At 41.9% G+C, this 15511-nt stretch overlaps 1 protein-coding gene across 1 annotated transcript in view; it reads right to left on the reverse strand.

The window, feature by feature from the left end:
• The window catches only part of LOC138300578 (aflatoxin B1 aldehyde reductase member 2-like), a 209846-nt gene extending 195495 nt beyond the window's left edge, over positions 1–14351 (reverse strand). The window contains exon 1 of the mRNA XM_069240150.1: positions 14069–14351. Within this exon, the coding sequence (XP_069096251.1) occupies positions 14069–14285 (217 nt within the window). The 5' untranslated portion in view covers positions 14286–14351. The remainder of the gene's footprint in view (positions 1–14068) is intronic.
• Positions 14352–15511: the final 1160 nt, after the last annotated feature.

Consider the following 15511-nt stretch of genomic DNA (forward strand, 5'->3'; position numbering starts at 1 on the left):
ACAATATACCATTAAATCCACTAGACTCTTCTGGTTACAGGCATATATTTGGTTTGTAGGTTGTCCAAGAACCCCAGGTAAACAGAGTCAACAACTAAGTTGTACCTTACAATGGTTTTTCTTTGTGTATAAAGCTAGTCATCCAGTAAAATATAAAGAGTGAAAAATGGGAATGAGAGAAACCTAGTTATAAAATGATCAAACCAAGAAACAGATTAGACCAATGTCAATGGGAGTGAGTCCCCGGCAAGGACTACTACTGACCCTAGTTGAATCCATTCTTTTCATGGGCACTAGGCCCAGCCACACAAGCGTGGTTGCATTTTTAATCTGGACAAATTGAGGGTGGGGGCACTGGTCGGTAGGAATTTTCTGTATCCCTGCGGATTCTGGAAGTTTGTGTCACACAAATGCAAGGAAAATATGTGATATTAGGCAAAGTTTTACGAGACTCTCTCCAACCACCAATTTCCCAATTAAGAGTGAGATTGTATTACTAATGCTACTGCATGTGCTTCACAGCTACAAATAACATTTCACAAAACAACGTCCTGGCAATTGCTATCTTAACAAGAAAGCCCAGCTCCCTGCTTACCTACAACAAAACCGAGGACCGATTCCACAAACAAGCATTGCCAAAGCGAACAGGTCTTGCTTCTGCAAAATTTATTAGCTACGTTGTTTTTTAATGAGTTAAAGTAAAAAAATTAATAAAAAATAAAAAAATAAAGCGCTATAAAAGGTGCCCAATGTTGCTCATGGCCTAGAATTTTAAAGGCATGCAGTACTGCTGCGTGACATGTCTAAAAAAAAACATTGACAAAACCTGCAAAATCTCTTGTATTAAAAAAAGTAAGTACTGGCAAAGCCAGTAGGTTTTGCTTCTGCGAAATCTATTGGTTTAAATAAAAAATGAATAAAAAAATGTATATACATGTTACACAACAGCTTGACCTGCTGTGCAGCATGTCTTAAAGTAAAAAAAAAAAAAAAAAAAAAATTAATAAAAAAAAAGCCATAGGATGCGATCTACACTTGGAGTGTCAGAGTGCTTTTTTTTTTTTTTAAATAAACTTAAGGACATGCTGTACAGCACCTTGCGCTGTTGTGGAACATGTCTAAAAAAAACAAATAAATAAATAAAAATGTAAAAAAACATTCACAAAACCAATACATTTCGCAGAGGTGAAACCTATTGGATTTGCCAATGCTGGTTCTTATTCCTTTCATTATTCTTGGTGCCTCTTGGGCTTTCTGCCTCCCCTTACAGGCCGGGGTGATCACCACCATCCGCCCCCCGGGAAGGCAGACTGTTGAGCCTTTTTTGGAGTGAGGGTATGGCTATGCCCATGGTAGGTAGCTCCCACGCCAGGTGTTTTTGCCTTCTGTTTCCCTGGTGTCTAGTGGGCTTTCAGATTGGGGCAAGCCTCCAATCTACCAGTCTGAGGTGTAGGGTATCAGTCTGCCCCTTTTTGAGGTGGGACATGGCTAGTGGGCTTTCTGCCCCCCCTCCCCAGGTGGGTGGCAGAATGGGGTAATCATACCTAAAGACTGAATATTGGTGTGGTTCAGTTGGAGCACAAGCACTCGGTAATGGGGCTGTTCCCCCATATCTCTGGTGTCTAGTGGGTCAATTCCTGTTTGGGGACCGCTCTCTTATAGTCATCCACTGCCAGGGATCCATTGGGCAGACATACCATTTGAAAGGGAAGAGTCTCCCCTTTCCAGTGATACCTCCTCAACTCAATCAGTGCTCGGGCGGAGATATACCCTAAAGAACTGATGCAGTGAAAGTATAACAAGCCCATCGCCTTATTTTATTTTCAATTTACGAGTAATGACATCAGGACAGACTGCGCACTGATTGCTATTACAACAAGAAAAACAACCATTGGTGAAGCTAATAGGTCTGGTGTTTACCACTAGCCTTTAGGCATTTCTTGTTTTGTCATGGTTTTTCCCAAAACTTTGTCTGGGAAGCTACCGGGCCCTCATTAAATCTTAAACAAACAAAAAGAAAAAAAGACACAACGGCTAAAGGCAAAAGTATTATTCTGGTCTGAAAACAGAGTTCACATTACCATGGTACACCAGGCACTGAAGGCTACTACCTTGAGTGTGGCAGTGCTCCTAGTGAAACGCCAGCATGCTGTAACTCCTAGTGAAGTCAATCAATGACTGAAGTGGCCCTTGATATAAAATGGAGTGGGTGAAAACAAATGTGAATGGCACAATTACAGACTAGTGGGTCAAGTCTAGCTGAAACGCCTAAAAGTAACTATGTCACACTTACTTTTAGTAAAATCAAAAGGTCTTGGTTAAGACCGACCTAAGGCAAGATACAAAGGAAGGAAGGAAAACAAGTTAGACAGGCAAGAAAGAAGGAAGGGAGGGAGAAAAAAGGGAAGCAAGGCAAAAGGAAGGGGTAAGAAAAAAGGAAAGAAAGCAAGAGCAAAGAGGAACAAAGGGCAAAGAAGAAAGAAAGCTGGCAAAAAAGCAAGAAGAGGGCATAAAAGGTAAAGAAAAAGAAAAGAAAGAAGAAAAGAAGAAAAGAAAAGAAAAAAAAAAAAAAGAAGCAAAGTAGGCAAAACAGAAAGGAAAGAAAGAACAAGCATTAAATAAGCCAATAGATCTTGCCTATACAAGAACTACTGGCTTTGGCAATGTGTTTTGCCATGTTGTACACCAGTGTGACAGCTGTTCAGCATCGCTACAAGTTAGTGGCATGGAGTGTCATAGTGGAGTGGGGGAGTAGAGTGTTGTAAAGTGGTTCTGTTGGAGTGTTGTACAGTGGAGTAGGGTGTCAGATTTGAGTAGAAGTGAGTAGGCTTCAGTGGCAGAGTGCCTCAAACAGGGGTGGAATAGGGTGAAGTGAGTTGGAGTGGACTGAAGTAGTAGTGTGGATTGGACTGGAGTAGAATGGGGTGGGGTGGATTCGACTGGGACAGAGTGAGGTGGGTTGGTGTGGAATAGATTGGAGTGTGGTGTACTGAAATGGGGTGAGGTGGATTGGATCAGGTGGATTTGAGGGGGGTGGATGGTTTGGACTAGAGCGATTCGGGCTGGGGTGGAATGGGGTGGGTGGATTGGAGTTGGGTGGATCAGATTGGGCTGGAGTCAATGGATTGGGGTGGGGTGAAGTGGACTCACTTGATTGGGGTGGGATGGAGTGGAGTAGAATGGGTGGAATGAACTGAAGTGGGGTGGATTGGGATACATTTGGGTGCACTGAAGTAAAGTGGGGTGGGGTGTGGTGGATGGTGGTGGATTGAAATAGGGTGGCGCATTGGCCTGGGGTGGGTTGCAGTGGGATAGACTAGATTGGATTGGGGTGAGGTGGATTGAATTGAGTGGGGTAGGCTGGATGGATTGGAGTGCAGTAGATTAAACTTGGGTGGAGTGGTGCATTTGGAGTGGATTGAAGTGAGGTGGATAGGGGTGTGGTGAACTAGAGGGGGTAGGTTGGAGTGGGGGGGGGGCAGGTGAACTGGAATGGCCTAGGGTGAACTAGATTGACGTGGGGTGGTCTGGATTTGAGTGGGATGGATTGGAGCGGAGTGAGGAGGACTGAACTGGGGTGGGGTGGAATGGGATACAGTGGGGAAGATTGAAGTAGAGTGGGATAGACTAGATTTTAGTGGAGTGTGTTGGGTTGGTTTGGGGTGGATTGGAGTGGGGTAGATGGATTGGTGTGGGGTAGGCTGGATGGATTGGAGTGTGGTGGACTGAACTGGGATGGGGTGAATTGGACTGGATTGAAATGGGGTGGGGTGGACTGGAGGGGGTGGGTTGAAGTGGGGATGAGGTGAATTGGATTGGCGTGGGGAGGACTGGATCAGATTGGGATGGATCAGACTGATATGGGGTGGATCAGATTGGGGCGGGTGTGGTGCACTGGATTGGCGTGGGGGATCGGATAGGGGGATCAGACCGAGTGGGGTGGACTGGATTGAGTGAGGTGGGTTATGGTGGGGTGGAGTGGTTTGAGAGGGGGACTGGATTGGATTAAAGTAGTTTGGAGTGGGTGGATTGGACTGGAGTGGGGTGGATTAATGTGGACTGGAGTGGGATAGATTGTAGTAGATTGCATTGGAGTGGGATGGATTGGGGTATTGTGGGTGTATTGGACTGGAGTGCAGTGGACTGGGTAGCGGTGGATCTGAGTGGGGTGGGTGTATCGGATTAGGGTGGGGTGTACTGGTGGAGTAGATTGAACTGGGCTGAATTGGACTGTTGTGGACTGGCTTGGTGGAGTGGATTTGTGGGGGATGGAGTGGGGTGAATTGGGATGGAGTGGGGTGTGGTGGATTGGGCAGATTATTTTGGATTGGAGTCAGTTATTTGGGTTTGGATTGGAGTGGTGCAGATTCGAGTGGGACTGTGTTTTGGATTAGGAGTGTGGCAATTTGGAGTGGGAAAGAGTGGAGTGGGAAAGAGTGGAGTGGGGCAGATTGGATTGGGGTGAGGTAGATTGGAATGGGTTGTATTGTTTTGGAGTGGGGCAGGTTGGAGTATTGCGGATTGGAGTGGGACAGACTGTTCCGGACTGGTGTGGGGCAGGCAGTGGGCCAGATTGTTTTAGATTGCAGTGTGGCAGCCTTTTACTGTACAACACAGTTTCACAAGTAAGACACATGCACTAGCGCATGCACTTGCAGGCTCGACCCTAAAAAAGGAATTTTTTTTTTTTTTTTTTTTAAATGGTAAGGAAAGGCAAGAAATAAGAATGCCAAGAAATAAGAATGCAAAAAAGGAACGAAATGACGGCAAAGAAGAAAATAAAAAAATAAAGTAAAATAAGCAAAAAGAAATAAAAAAAAATATAAAATAAGCCAAAAGAGAAGGAAAGAAAATGAAAAAAGAAAAAAGGAAACAAAGAAGATGGAAAGAAGAAAGGAAAGAGGGTTCACAGTATAAAATATTGGATACCAAATCTCAAATTACACCCCTCCTATGTTTAAATAACACTGTGATAAGTGTGCTGGAAATTAAACATCATAAAGTTCGTTTTTCTTCTTGGGTAAAGTTTATCAGAGAACCATAGGTAAACAGGGTTCAGGAACACACAGCATGGTATGCTGTGGAATACCAGCAATCCATTTCAAAAGAAATTTACAACAGCACTGGAAGGAAACAGGAATTGAAAGTTGGAATGTGCCCTGTCAGCACTGTCCTACTATCACATCAGGTGACTCTGGCACAAAAGAGACTGTCTTGTGTGCAGATGTGCACCTTGTGAAAGCAAACTGCAGTCACTTAAAGTGAACCAGAGGCTTAAGTAGGCCGACCCATTGCCCCAAGCCTTAAACTGTACTGGGCAGAAAGAAGCAAAATGTGAATGACCTAACAACAGACCATTGAGTGAAGAGAGCTGTCACAAAGTCCCTACATATTTTGCATCAAGGAAAACGTCACACTCCAGGGATCCAAGTTATATCCAAGTTCCTTTATTCAGCACCAATAATCCACACCAACACGTTTTGACCACAAGTCTTGCTCAAGGTATGAGTCCCCCTTTGATTTCCACTGTACATACATATGCCCAGAGTATCCGTCAGGTGGCATTCTGGGAATGGTGGTGCAATTTAAAAAAAACAAATAGATTGCATTTTAAATAAAAATGTAATTTGGAGCAAATCATATCAATTAAATTTAGCTATTTTGCACATTGTCACTGTAATCATTTTATACATCATTAAGCAGAAAGTTTTTTTTACAATTCCATACTTTTTTATATGTATGTGTGATGAGACCTCAATCGTTATCCCAGCTAGTGTCATGAGGCCAGGCTAGGCAAAATATATCCAGCTTGTATCTACTAATGCCTGTTGTTTTTCTACAATGTGTTGTAAATGCCTAATTACAGTTCAGTGCTAGCATGTATCCCAACATTAAGCTATATGATTAACTAATGCTGATTCTATGGTTTCTGGGCAGATCGAATGTAGCAATATTCTCAATAGTCGCTCATCAGATAAATATTTGCACCTGTATACTTTCTCTTCAAAGTGATCATATTTTTGTACATCAGCACAGGACTAGTACAGATAATAACAAACGGAATTTTGGGGCTTACTGCTCATGTATGCTGATGCACATATGGCTTGGGGTTCGCTCTATGCTAAGTCTTTTTTTGAAGGTCATAGCTATACATAAACCACAGTGATTTACTACTATAGTGACTTCCACCTTAATGTGTAAATTCACCACTTGTCATGTTATTAAAGTAATCATAGTTACACCCAACAATATAGTCAATCTATCAAAATTCATCTCTGTTTGATTATTATCCACATGTACCACTTAAAGGGATTATTCAATGGGGTGGTAGGCCATTATTATTATTTACATTGTATGGGATCAAACTAAGAGCATAGCTGGATTCAAATCTAAATGTTTAAAATGCATTTGCCTGCCCCGTGTTTTACATTAGAGCTAATAAGTTGGTCACATCATATATTGATGGACTACCCCACATCCTGCGTTGTTTTGAACTGTATAATGAGGTGTATCCACCCAACCGAATAAGTGTACATGTAGTTCTTTGGCACCATCGAGTCCATATGGTATCTTGGTCTATAATCTGATGATAAAGCATGAATCTAGTCTCTTCAATTTCAATTCTCTATCCCCTCCTCTCTCATTTTTAGGCACATTCGCTATTCCATGATATCTGATCGTTTTCCATTCAATTATAGAATGTTGGAGGTTATGTTTTGCCAACTCAGATCTCTCTTCTGAACAGCTTGAATATGTTCTAGTATCCTTTTCTTTAGTGGACATATGGTGCATCCTACATAGTTTAGACCACATTGACATTCAATGACACATTCCACATAATTCATGTCACGTGTTAATCTTCCATTTATTTTGATTTTGTGGCCTCTGAAGTACTTGATTCTCTTCATGTGTTTCACCATTTGCAGGCTTTACATTTTTTGTACTTCACAAACCCAATACTTTTCTTTTCAAGCCACGATTGTTGTTTGGAAAGCACGAAATGGCTCCTGACAAATCTGTCTTGTAATGATGGAACTTTACGATGCGATTTTGGGGTTAGTGCCCAATTTATGTCCAAATCTTTATTGATCATATGCCAGTATCTTTTGAAGATGTTATAAATATGTTGGTTTTCTTTGTTGTAAGTCAATATAATTCTAATTAGGTCTTCTTGTTCATTGACTCGTTTCCTCCCCCTATTTGGAGATAGGATCTGTTGACGATTGGTTTCTCTAGCCCTTTTCATTCCTTGATTTATGTAGCTCTTGGGTACCCCCCTGCTTGGAATCTCTGTTCCCTTATGTTGAAGTGATGTAACAAGTCCTCATCATTGGAGTAATGTCTGATTCTGAGAAATTCCCCAAAAGGAATGGTTCTAATCAGTGGTCGTGGATGGAAACTCGTTCCATGAAGAATGCTAATGGTCGCTGTAGGTTTTCTGTGCAAGGTTGACTCTGATTTGTCATTGTTCACATATGCTTTCACATCCAAGAAATCAATCTGTTTCTTGTTTACATTGCAAGTGATTTTCAATCCACATTGCTATGGAGAATGTTGAAGTATTCTTTAAATTGATTTTATGTGCCTGACCAAATGATGAAGAGATTGTCTTTGAAACTAAGCCATAGTTCAATATTCTCCACATAGATTTAATTGGCCTATATCCATGCCACTTCTCTTTCCCACCAATCCATTGTAAGGTTGGCATAACTCAGAGAAAAATAAACTCCCATAGCTGTACCACATATCTGGGCATATTACTGATGGTTCAATAGAAAAATATTGTTTTTAAGACAAGTCAAAAATTTCCCATAACATAATTAAGTGTTTGAGAGCTTTGGTGTTTTTCTACTTCAAAAAGCACCCAATAGCCTGTAATCCAGTAGTGTGTTTAATGGAAGTATACAGGGATATTAAATCGATGGTGACTAATATGTACCCCTGCTGCCAGTTAGTTTCATTCAAAATTCTTAAGAAGTCACCTGTGTCCTTAATATATGAGTTAAGCGTAGTTATAAGTGGTGCTACGTAATAGTCAATATAAGTTTAAATCTTTTCACACAATGATCGACAGCTTGATACGATAGGCTTCCTGGTGGCTTGTTAAGTGTCTTGTGGATCTTGCGCAAGAAGTAAATTGTGAGGGTGATTGGCGAATAATTTCCTGGGAATTGTAGTTCTTCATCATCAATGAGCGAGTCCCTATGCCATCTCTTTAAATTGTTCTAAAATGCTATGGTCAAGTCATTAATAGGGTTATTATTCAATTTCATAGTTTGTATTGTCATTAAGTTGTCTATAAGATTCTTCCACGTAGTCCATTTTGGTTTGGATGATAATATTACCTCCCTTATCAGCAGGTTATATCTCCGATATGTTGTTTTCCATCAATAATTCTCTTTTTTGGTTAAAAAAAAAATTCACCATTGCTCTTCTGTGTATTTTCTAATTTATCCAAGTCAGCCATCACCAAGTCAGAGAAGGTGTCAATTCTATTGCCTGGTGCGAGCATAGGGTAGAATTTCGATTTTGGTTTCAAATTGCCATATTTGTGGCCATCTGTGCAAATGTCAATTTTTTCTAGTACTTGAGTCTCTGCGAGTTCAAACTCAAGATTGTTTAAGAGATCGTACCTTGTCTTAATATCTGTTTTCTGTGCAATTGTTAAATCAATGTCCAGAGTTTTTTCATTACCCGATTCTTTGGCTTTTGGAATAATTCTGGGAGTAGTACTTGGCCAGTTTTACTTTGCGCATAAACTTGAAGACATCATTTTTAGTACCCATTTAGTTGTAATGTTTCTCTGGGCAAAAGGTCAGATCCTTATTCAGTGGTTTTATCTCTTGTTCAGTGAGTTGATAACTGGAAAGATTAACCACTAGGTTCTGCTCCTGATTCTCCATCATAGCATTCATAATTTCTTCTGTTGGCTGTGTAGCTGATATTTCCTTTTTTCTCCCACTTCTTGTCCTCCTCTGTTTTCTGGTCTGGGTGATGATTGACTTCTTCCTCAACCACGTCCCGTTCCTCTGGGCGTCCGTTGATCTGTATACATCAATATAATTTCGTCTAAAAAGGTTCTCTTAGTAACAGGTCCTGATGTTCCTTCCCCCTCACTTTGTTCAACATCTAATTTGCCCATTGTGTCACTTAATGATGTTGTTGCCTTGGCTTGTCCAGAGCAAAATAGTTTTTTTATATGCTAATAACGTTTTGCAAATGTTAAAATCTTGCCATTTGCATAGCTGTGTTCATTCCTTGTGAACTTTATTTGTTTACATCCTTCAATCTCTGCCTCATGTTTGTCAAGATTTGTTTCCACGATACTCATTTTATTACTTTCTCCCTCGTTTTACTGCTTGTACTTGTGATTCAGCTTCCTTGATTAATGTGTGTATTTCTTCAATGTCTATTTTCGTATATTTCACGATAATCAACATCCTATTTCTTGAACACTGAATGCTGTTTTGTCCCCACTCTTCCAACATTTCAGGTCTTGTGTCTGGATGATTAGGAAGAGTAAAGATCCTGAGTCCGCTGGGGACTCTTTCCACTTCTATGTTTTTTTCAAGTGTTAACATTTCCCAGCTTTTGATGATTTATTTTTTCAATAGTCTCTCTAATTGGTTGTAAAAGTGTATGAGACTTTTCTGTCTGCTTGGTCCTTGATTTTCTTTGTAAGTTTCTTGGGTGTGTTTACTTCCCTTTGTGATATATATTATATTTTAGATGTATTATTTTAGTAAAATCAAAAGGTGTTGGCTAATGCCAGATCTAAAAAAGTAAGCACTGGGCTACACAAGAGGCTCTTCCTGAGCAGCCCAAGTTAAAAGCAAAGTAATTGAATTACTCTATACCCCTCCTCAGTGTCAGCCGACAGACGCACTGGGGAGAGAGTGCGCGCATCGGCCATGGCTGACGCGCTCACTTAAGGGGTTAAGGAAACCAAAGCATCTGATTAATGAAGCACCATACCGGTTTCAGGGTAAGGTAGAGCATGAGCACAGCAGCAAGTATGAGAGTAGACAAGATGGGCAAGTTTAAGCGGGCATGTTAAGAATGTTAGCTCAATTCTGTAAACTGAAGGAGAAAACAAGGAAAATGGGTGGGAGTGAAAGGGGAGATGCACCACTGACAAGGGGAAGCGGGAGGGGAAGAAGAAATGGTACCTCGATCATAGTAAGAGCAGCAGACAGACACTAATCATTAGGAAGAAATCTGTCCTTTGTCCATGCTCCACAAAAGAAACAAATAGTGATGCCTGGCCCATTCTGGCCAATTAGGAGGCAGCAAAGAGTGACAATGAAGCCAAGCAAGAGATAGGCTCCAAAACTTTTATTGTAAATAATACCCCTCACAGCCATAACACATGAGCTTTTGGGAGGAAAGACCTAAAAATTGTATTCCTTATTTTTTTCCTTACCGACTCAAAACACTGATTCAATGAGAGTTAGAACTCGAAGCACAAACTTAGTCACACTAGGCTGTGATTTGGCATCTCTCAACTGGTTACTGGTTTCTCCTGATTACTTTGTTCAGCTGTCACTTTACTGACTTGCTTAAGTTTCATTTGCACCCTTGAATTCTGCAAATGAAATTCTCTCAGTAGTTCTCTGTCATTCGCATTGTACATGTTTTCTAAACACTGTTAAAATTCATCTAAATACAATGTCTGGTGTATGTAGCATTAGAAATAAGTCTGGTTACATCACAAGTATCATTTACATTGTTTGATGCACTTATATTGCATTATTAGAAGACAGATTCTGTGGACCAGGATAGAGACTTTATCCTTCTCACTGACCTGAAGACATAGGTAAGTTCTGCACTACCGCTGCTGTTCCGGGATGTCTATGCCATCTGTGTTGACTCTAAACTAAAAAAAAAAAAAAAATGGATAACAATGTTTGGCTTCTACAAAGTAGTCCGGGTGGTGCTTCCAGTTTCTGGCTGTACCATGTTGAAATGCAACAACATGGCTACTGTGCAAAACTTTGTATCCTGATATTTCCGCCTCATTCTCGCAAGATTAGAACTCCTGTGGGAGTCTTCAGACCCACACTAAGATAAACTGCTCCTGGAAGTAAGTTCCTCTCCACACTACCCGTTTCACTACCTTGTGATTACAGAGTCCAAATAATGCTGAATTGAAGAGTCACACAAGTGTTTCTGTTGTGTCATGCTCGACATGGGGATGCTGCTAATCTCCCTTGCAGTTGTGAGTTGTCACCAGCACTATCCCACTGAGTGACAAAATTGAGTGTAGTTGCTACCCGGAGGTCTCATGTTTTATTTGCAAGTATATGCTGCAGCCTCCTGTACTTACTGATGTCCTGCGCTCTCCCCCGCTTTGTCCTAACAGCCAGATCAACAGAGTAACAATGGGAATGATTTTATAAAAATGAAGCAGGTTTTAAACATGATTCCGGTTGGTTAAGTTGAGCCCGTGAAGTTCCAAAAGGTTGTGGGCAATGTGGTAGAATTATTTTCAGGCCAGTGATAATATTGATGCACCACGTAAGATACATTACATCGGGCCAATATAGAGTCTGGGAAGCTGCAAACAATGTGCTTGTACTATCCATACATAAAAATACAAGTGGTTTGGATGGCAGTTCTGAAGTTGCTTTCTGGAAGGTATGGTTTATCTGGTGGACAGGGCTGGTTACAGGCCATCATGAGCTTAATGAAGTGTTCTCTGTGGGTTAGGTCAGTGTTGAAAGGGTATCTAAGCGACCTAGCAGTGGTCAATATCTGGGGCTTGAACCCATTCCAGGTTCATGTTGTTGAGCAAGGTTTGAAATAGCTGCTAGCCTACAGGAGAAATTCTGTTCCGTGGGGGTTAATTCTCAGATAGGTGCCAGATATTTGGGCTGGAGAAGTGCAAGCCATGTTTTAGACTTTGGATGTCAGGAGAGGGAAGAAATTTTCATGAAAATGTTGTATGCTGTCAGGTCATATTTTATGTTAATGATGTTATTGATGACTAGAGGACCAAGGGGATACATACAGAGGATGAGGATGACTGGGAGAGAATGGATTCTAGGGAGATACTCAAGGTGACTGATAGCTGTTGTAGGTGCCCACAAGAATATTTTGCCACTGTTATGTTTGAACAACAGATGATGGACAGAATGCAGAACAAATCAAACATTCACCCCCAGTCACAGATCTGGGTTTAATCCATCAGTTTTTTTTGCTTGCCATGACATTCACCCCCAGTCACAGATCTGGGTTTAATCCATCATTTTTTTTGCTAGCCATGACATTCCAGTTTGGGCCCAACCATATGCCAAAGAGTATTTACCCTGTTCCCCATGAGAACAGTCCCGCCCGAACTGCCAGGGCAGGTCCTCCCTGGACCAGAAACAAGTATTCTGGGACCGCTTTCAGGTTATCACCCTTCAACAGCTAGGCTAGCTTGAATCTGGTGGCATGGCAAGTACGGGACCCACGTCTGGGCACTCCCTTCCCACTTGGGGCGACAAATACAAAAAATAACAGATGATGGGTGGAATGCAGAGCAAATCAAAATTTCCCCCAGTCACAGATCTGGGTTTAATCCTTAAGTGCACCGGGTATTCCCGAATATGGGTCCAGGACTCACTGTGCCACTGGATTCAAGCTAGCCTGGCTGACGAAGGGTGATATCCTGGGACCGGTCCCAGGATGCTTGTTTCCGGTCCAGGGAGGACCTGGCCTGGCAGTTCGGGCTGGACTGTTCCCTTGGGGAACAGAGTTAAGACTGATTTGCATATGGCAGGGTCCAAGCTGGGGTGGCATGGTGAGCAAAAGAAATGATGGATTAAACCCAGATCTGTGACTGGGGGGGCTGAATGTTTGATTGGTTCTGCATTCCATCCATCATTTGTGTGTGTTTGATACTGTTATGTTTGAAGTATATGGTCACGTTTTTACAATTACTGGATACGAAATTGTAAGATGGTGGACGTCCCTCGGTTTACATCTTATGATAATATAAGTGTACTGAACGATAAGTGTCTAGGCCGGATTGAAAACTTTTTAAAGTCTAAAACATGTCCCTGTATATTTAATTAAAAACTGATCTGAAAAGTTGCGGGTGGACTTTTTTTTTTTTTAACGGTTTAGCGCAGCGCTCTTAAGCTTCCTCAGTTTGTGCACAAGTCATTCACCCAATCCCGGTTTATACCTAACATTCTGAGATTTGTACTGATTTTATAATGTAAAAAGGAGTACACATCCCAAATGCAAAGAAAAGCCAGGACTGGATAGGGCACTCGCATGGATCTTGGAAACTGAGTGCTCTAATCACAATAGTGTACTGTAAAATCTATATAGTGCTTACAAACCCTATGTGCGGGTACTAAAGCGCTTCCTTACATGGGTAGACAGCGTGCTACACTGTGAAGGGTGTGTAGTTGTAGCATGTTCTGTTTCTTTTGGTCCTATACGGTACGTATTTCCCTGTCATACGTGATGATCACAGCGGCGTGGTTATGGCGTTAAGGGATGTAGCAGTGTGGTGGAAGAAACGTGAGAAGCAGGCGTGCAGGTTTTGTTTTTTCAGTAAGTTGGCAGCTTTGAACAACTCTGCATGTCTAGTTCTAGTATTTCCTAAAATTATATTCCACTAAACTGGTTAACATGCTGGTTCGTCCATTCTAAGATTTTTAGTTAAACGTTTATGGTACTGAGCAAGTACGCGGGATAGATGGTGGGGAGATCGGCCGGGATGGACTTTGTCACTGTCGTCCAAAGTACATAACTAGCTGGGGCCTGCAGCTGTACGTTTTTGTCGCAGAAAAAGTAATAAAAACGTAGAGAAAATAAAACAGTCTGTCTTCAAGACTGATATGATATAACTACTGTGAGAGGAAGTGCTAACAGTATCTAGTCTCTTTCCACTCACGCGATGTCAGTAAGAGTGTGTGGTGTGCAGCTAAATTTACAGCTCTTACTAAATAAAACAAGTTCCGGCCACGGGGCTAAGGCTTCAAAGCACTGAACCTTAGCATACAGGGTTCGGGCTAGATTGGGAATGAAGCTTGTACCGCGCAGAGCCCAAAAGCGCCAGCAGGTACGTTACCTTGCGGCCCCAGTCCCATTGCGCCCAGTACACGCTCCGTCTCGCCTCCGCCGTACATGAACGCGGTATCCAGCTGGTCAAACCCCCGCGACATGAACTCCTGCACCACTTGGGCGCTCCCACTCTGATCCAAACTGGTGCCGAAGGCCATAGTACCCAGGACCGTGGTTGGTAAGGACCGTGCCATGACTGCTAACGAGGAAGCCAGGCGTGACATCTGCACGGAGGGCTCCTAACCCTGGGTACGGCCAATCCACTGAACATGCGCGCGCCTTATTCGACGTCCTCATGGCAAACCCCCAACCTATAGGCGATTCGAGGCTATGACACCGCACAGCTTTATGGGTTGTGTAGTTAGCGTGTTAGCCAAAATGAAAGTACTTGCAACACTTATAATAGTACAATGTTTGCAGTGTCTGCTTTTCGACTTTAAGTTGTGTCACTTTGGTGATCCGTTTTGATGTTTTCCACCTCTCTGCGAGTTCTCTTGGTCTCGAAGCAGGAGTCTCTCGCTTTTTAACAGATTCTATATTCTTCGCTAGTACAACATGTACTAACTATTCCATGCGTGATGTGCTGCTCCAGTCCAGGTTTTTTGTTTGAATTCATGATTTGCGATCTTGTTCATTCCATTATAAAACAGAACTACAAGTCCCAGAATTCAATTAAAAAAACCTGGACTGGAGCACCACATCACACATGAAACTGGGAGAAACATGGCAGCTATGATTAAATAAGTGTGAAGACTATGGGCATGATTTAGAACTTGGCGGACAGGTTACTTCATCACAACTGTGACAGATATTCTGTCTGCGGAAATCCAAATCCCATTATCCTCTGTGGGATTTAGATTTCAGTGGACTGGATATCCATCACCCTTGTGACGGATTAACCAGTCCGCCAAAATCAGGCTCAATGTATCATAATTTGAGCTCTCAGTTTCCGAGTTCTCTGAGTCAGTAGCACATTCACTCCAGGAATTTTCTTTGAACTTGTGGAACTGAAGTCCTGGTTTTATCAAGGGTTATACAGAGTTACAAATCCATGCATGCAATGAAGAAGAAGAAAAAAACTTGCCTGATTTAGGTATCAGAGGAGAGAAAGCCACTAACCTTAAAGGGAGAGCCAAGCCAAGGCTATAGGAGTCCATTCACTAGGGTGCCCACTCGTCTGTAATTTACACAGTTTGTCCATAAATGAAATCTAATGTATGTGATTGGTGTTTCAACGGACTACATATTTCCATAATTGTACCCTTTCTGCTAAAAGACAAAGGTTAATTCTGACAGTGAGATGGCTCAGTTGCAGTGAAAGAGACAGTCTCTCATGCTGTGATCCAGATGGAAGAGCAGAGAGCTAAACAAGAAACACATCTTCTTTCCAGGTTGCTTGCTGCTTGAGTGACGCATAAATGTGTACAACTGGTTAAACTACAGAGGTAAA

This window comes from Pleurodeles waltl, chromosome 6, assembly GCF_031143425.1.
Source record: "Pleurodeles waltl isolate 20211129_DDA chromosome 6, aPleWal1.hap1.20221129, whole genome shotgun sequence".
In the NCBI taxonomy this organism is placed as follows: domain Eukaryota; kingdom Metazoa; phylum Chordata; class Amphibia; order Caudata; family Salamandridae; genus Pleurodeles; species Pleurodeles waltl.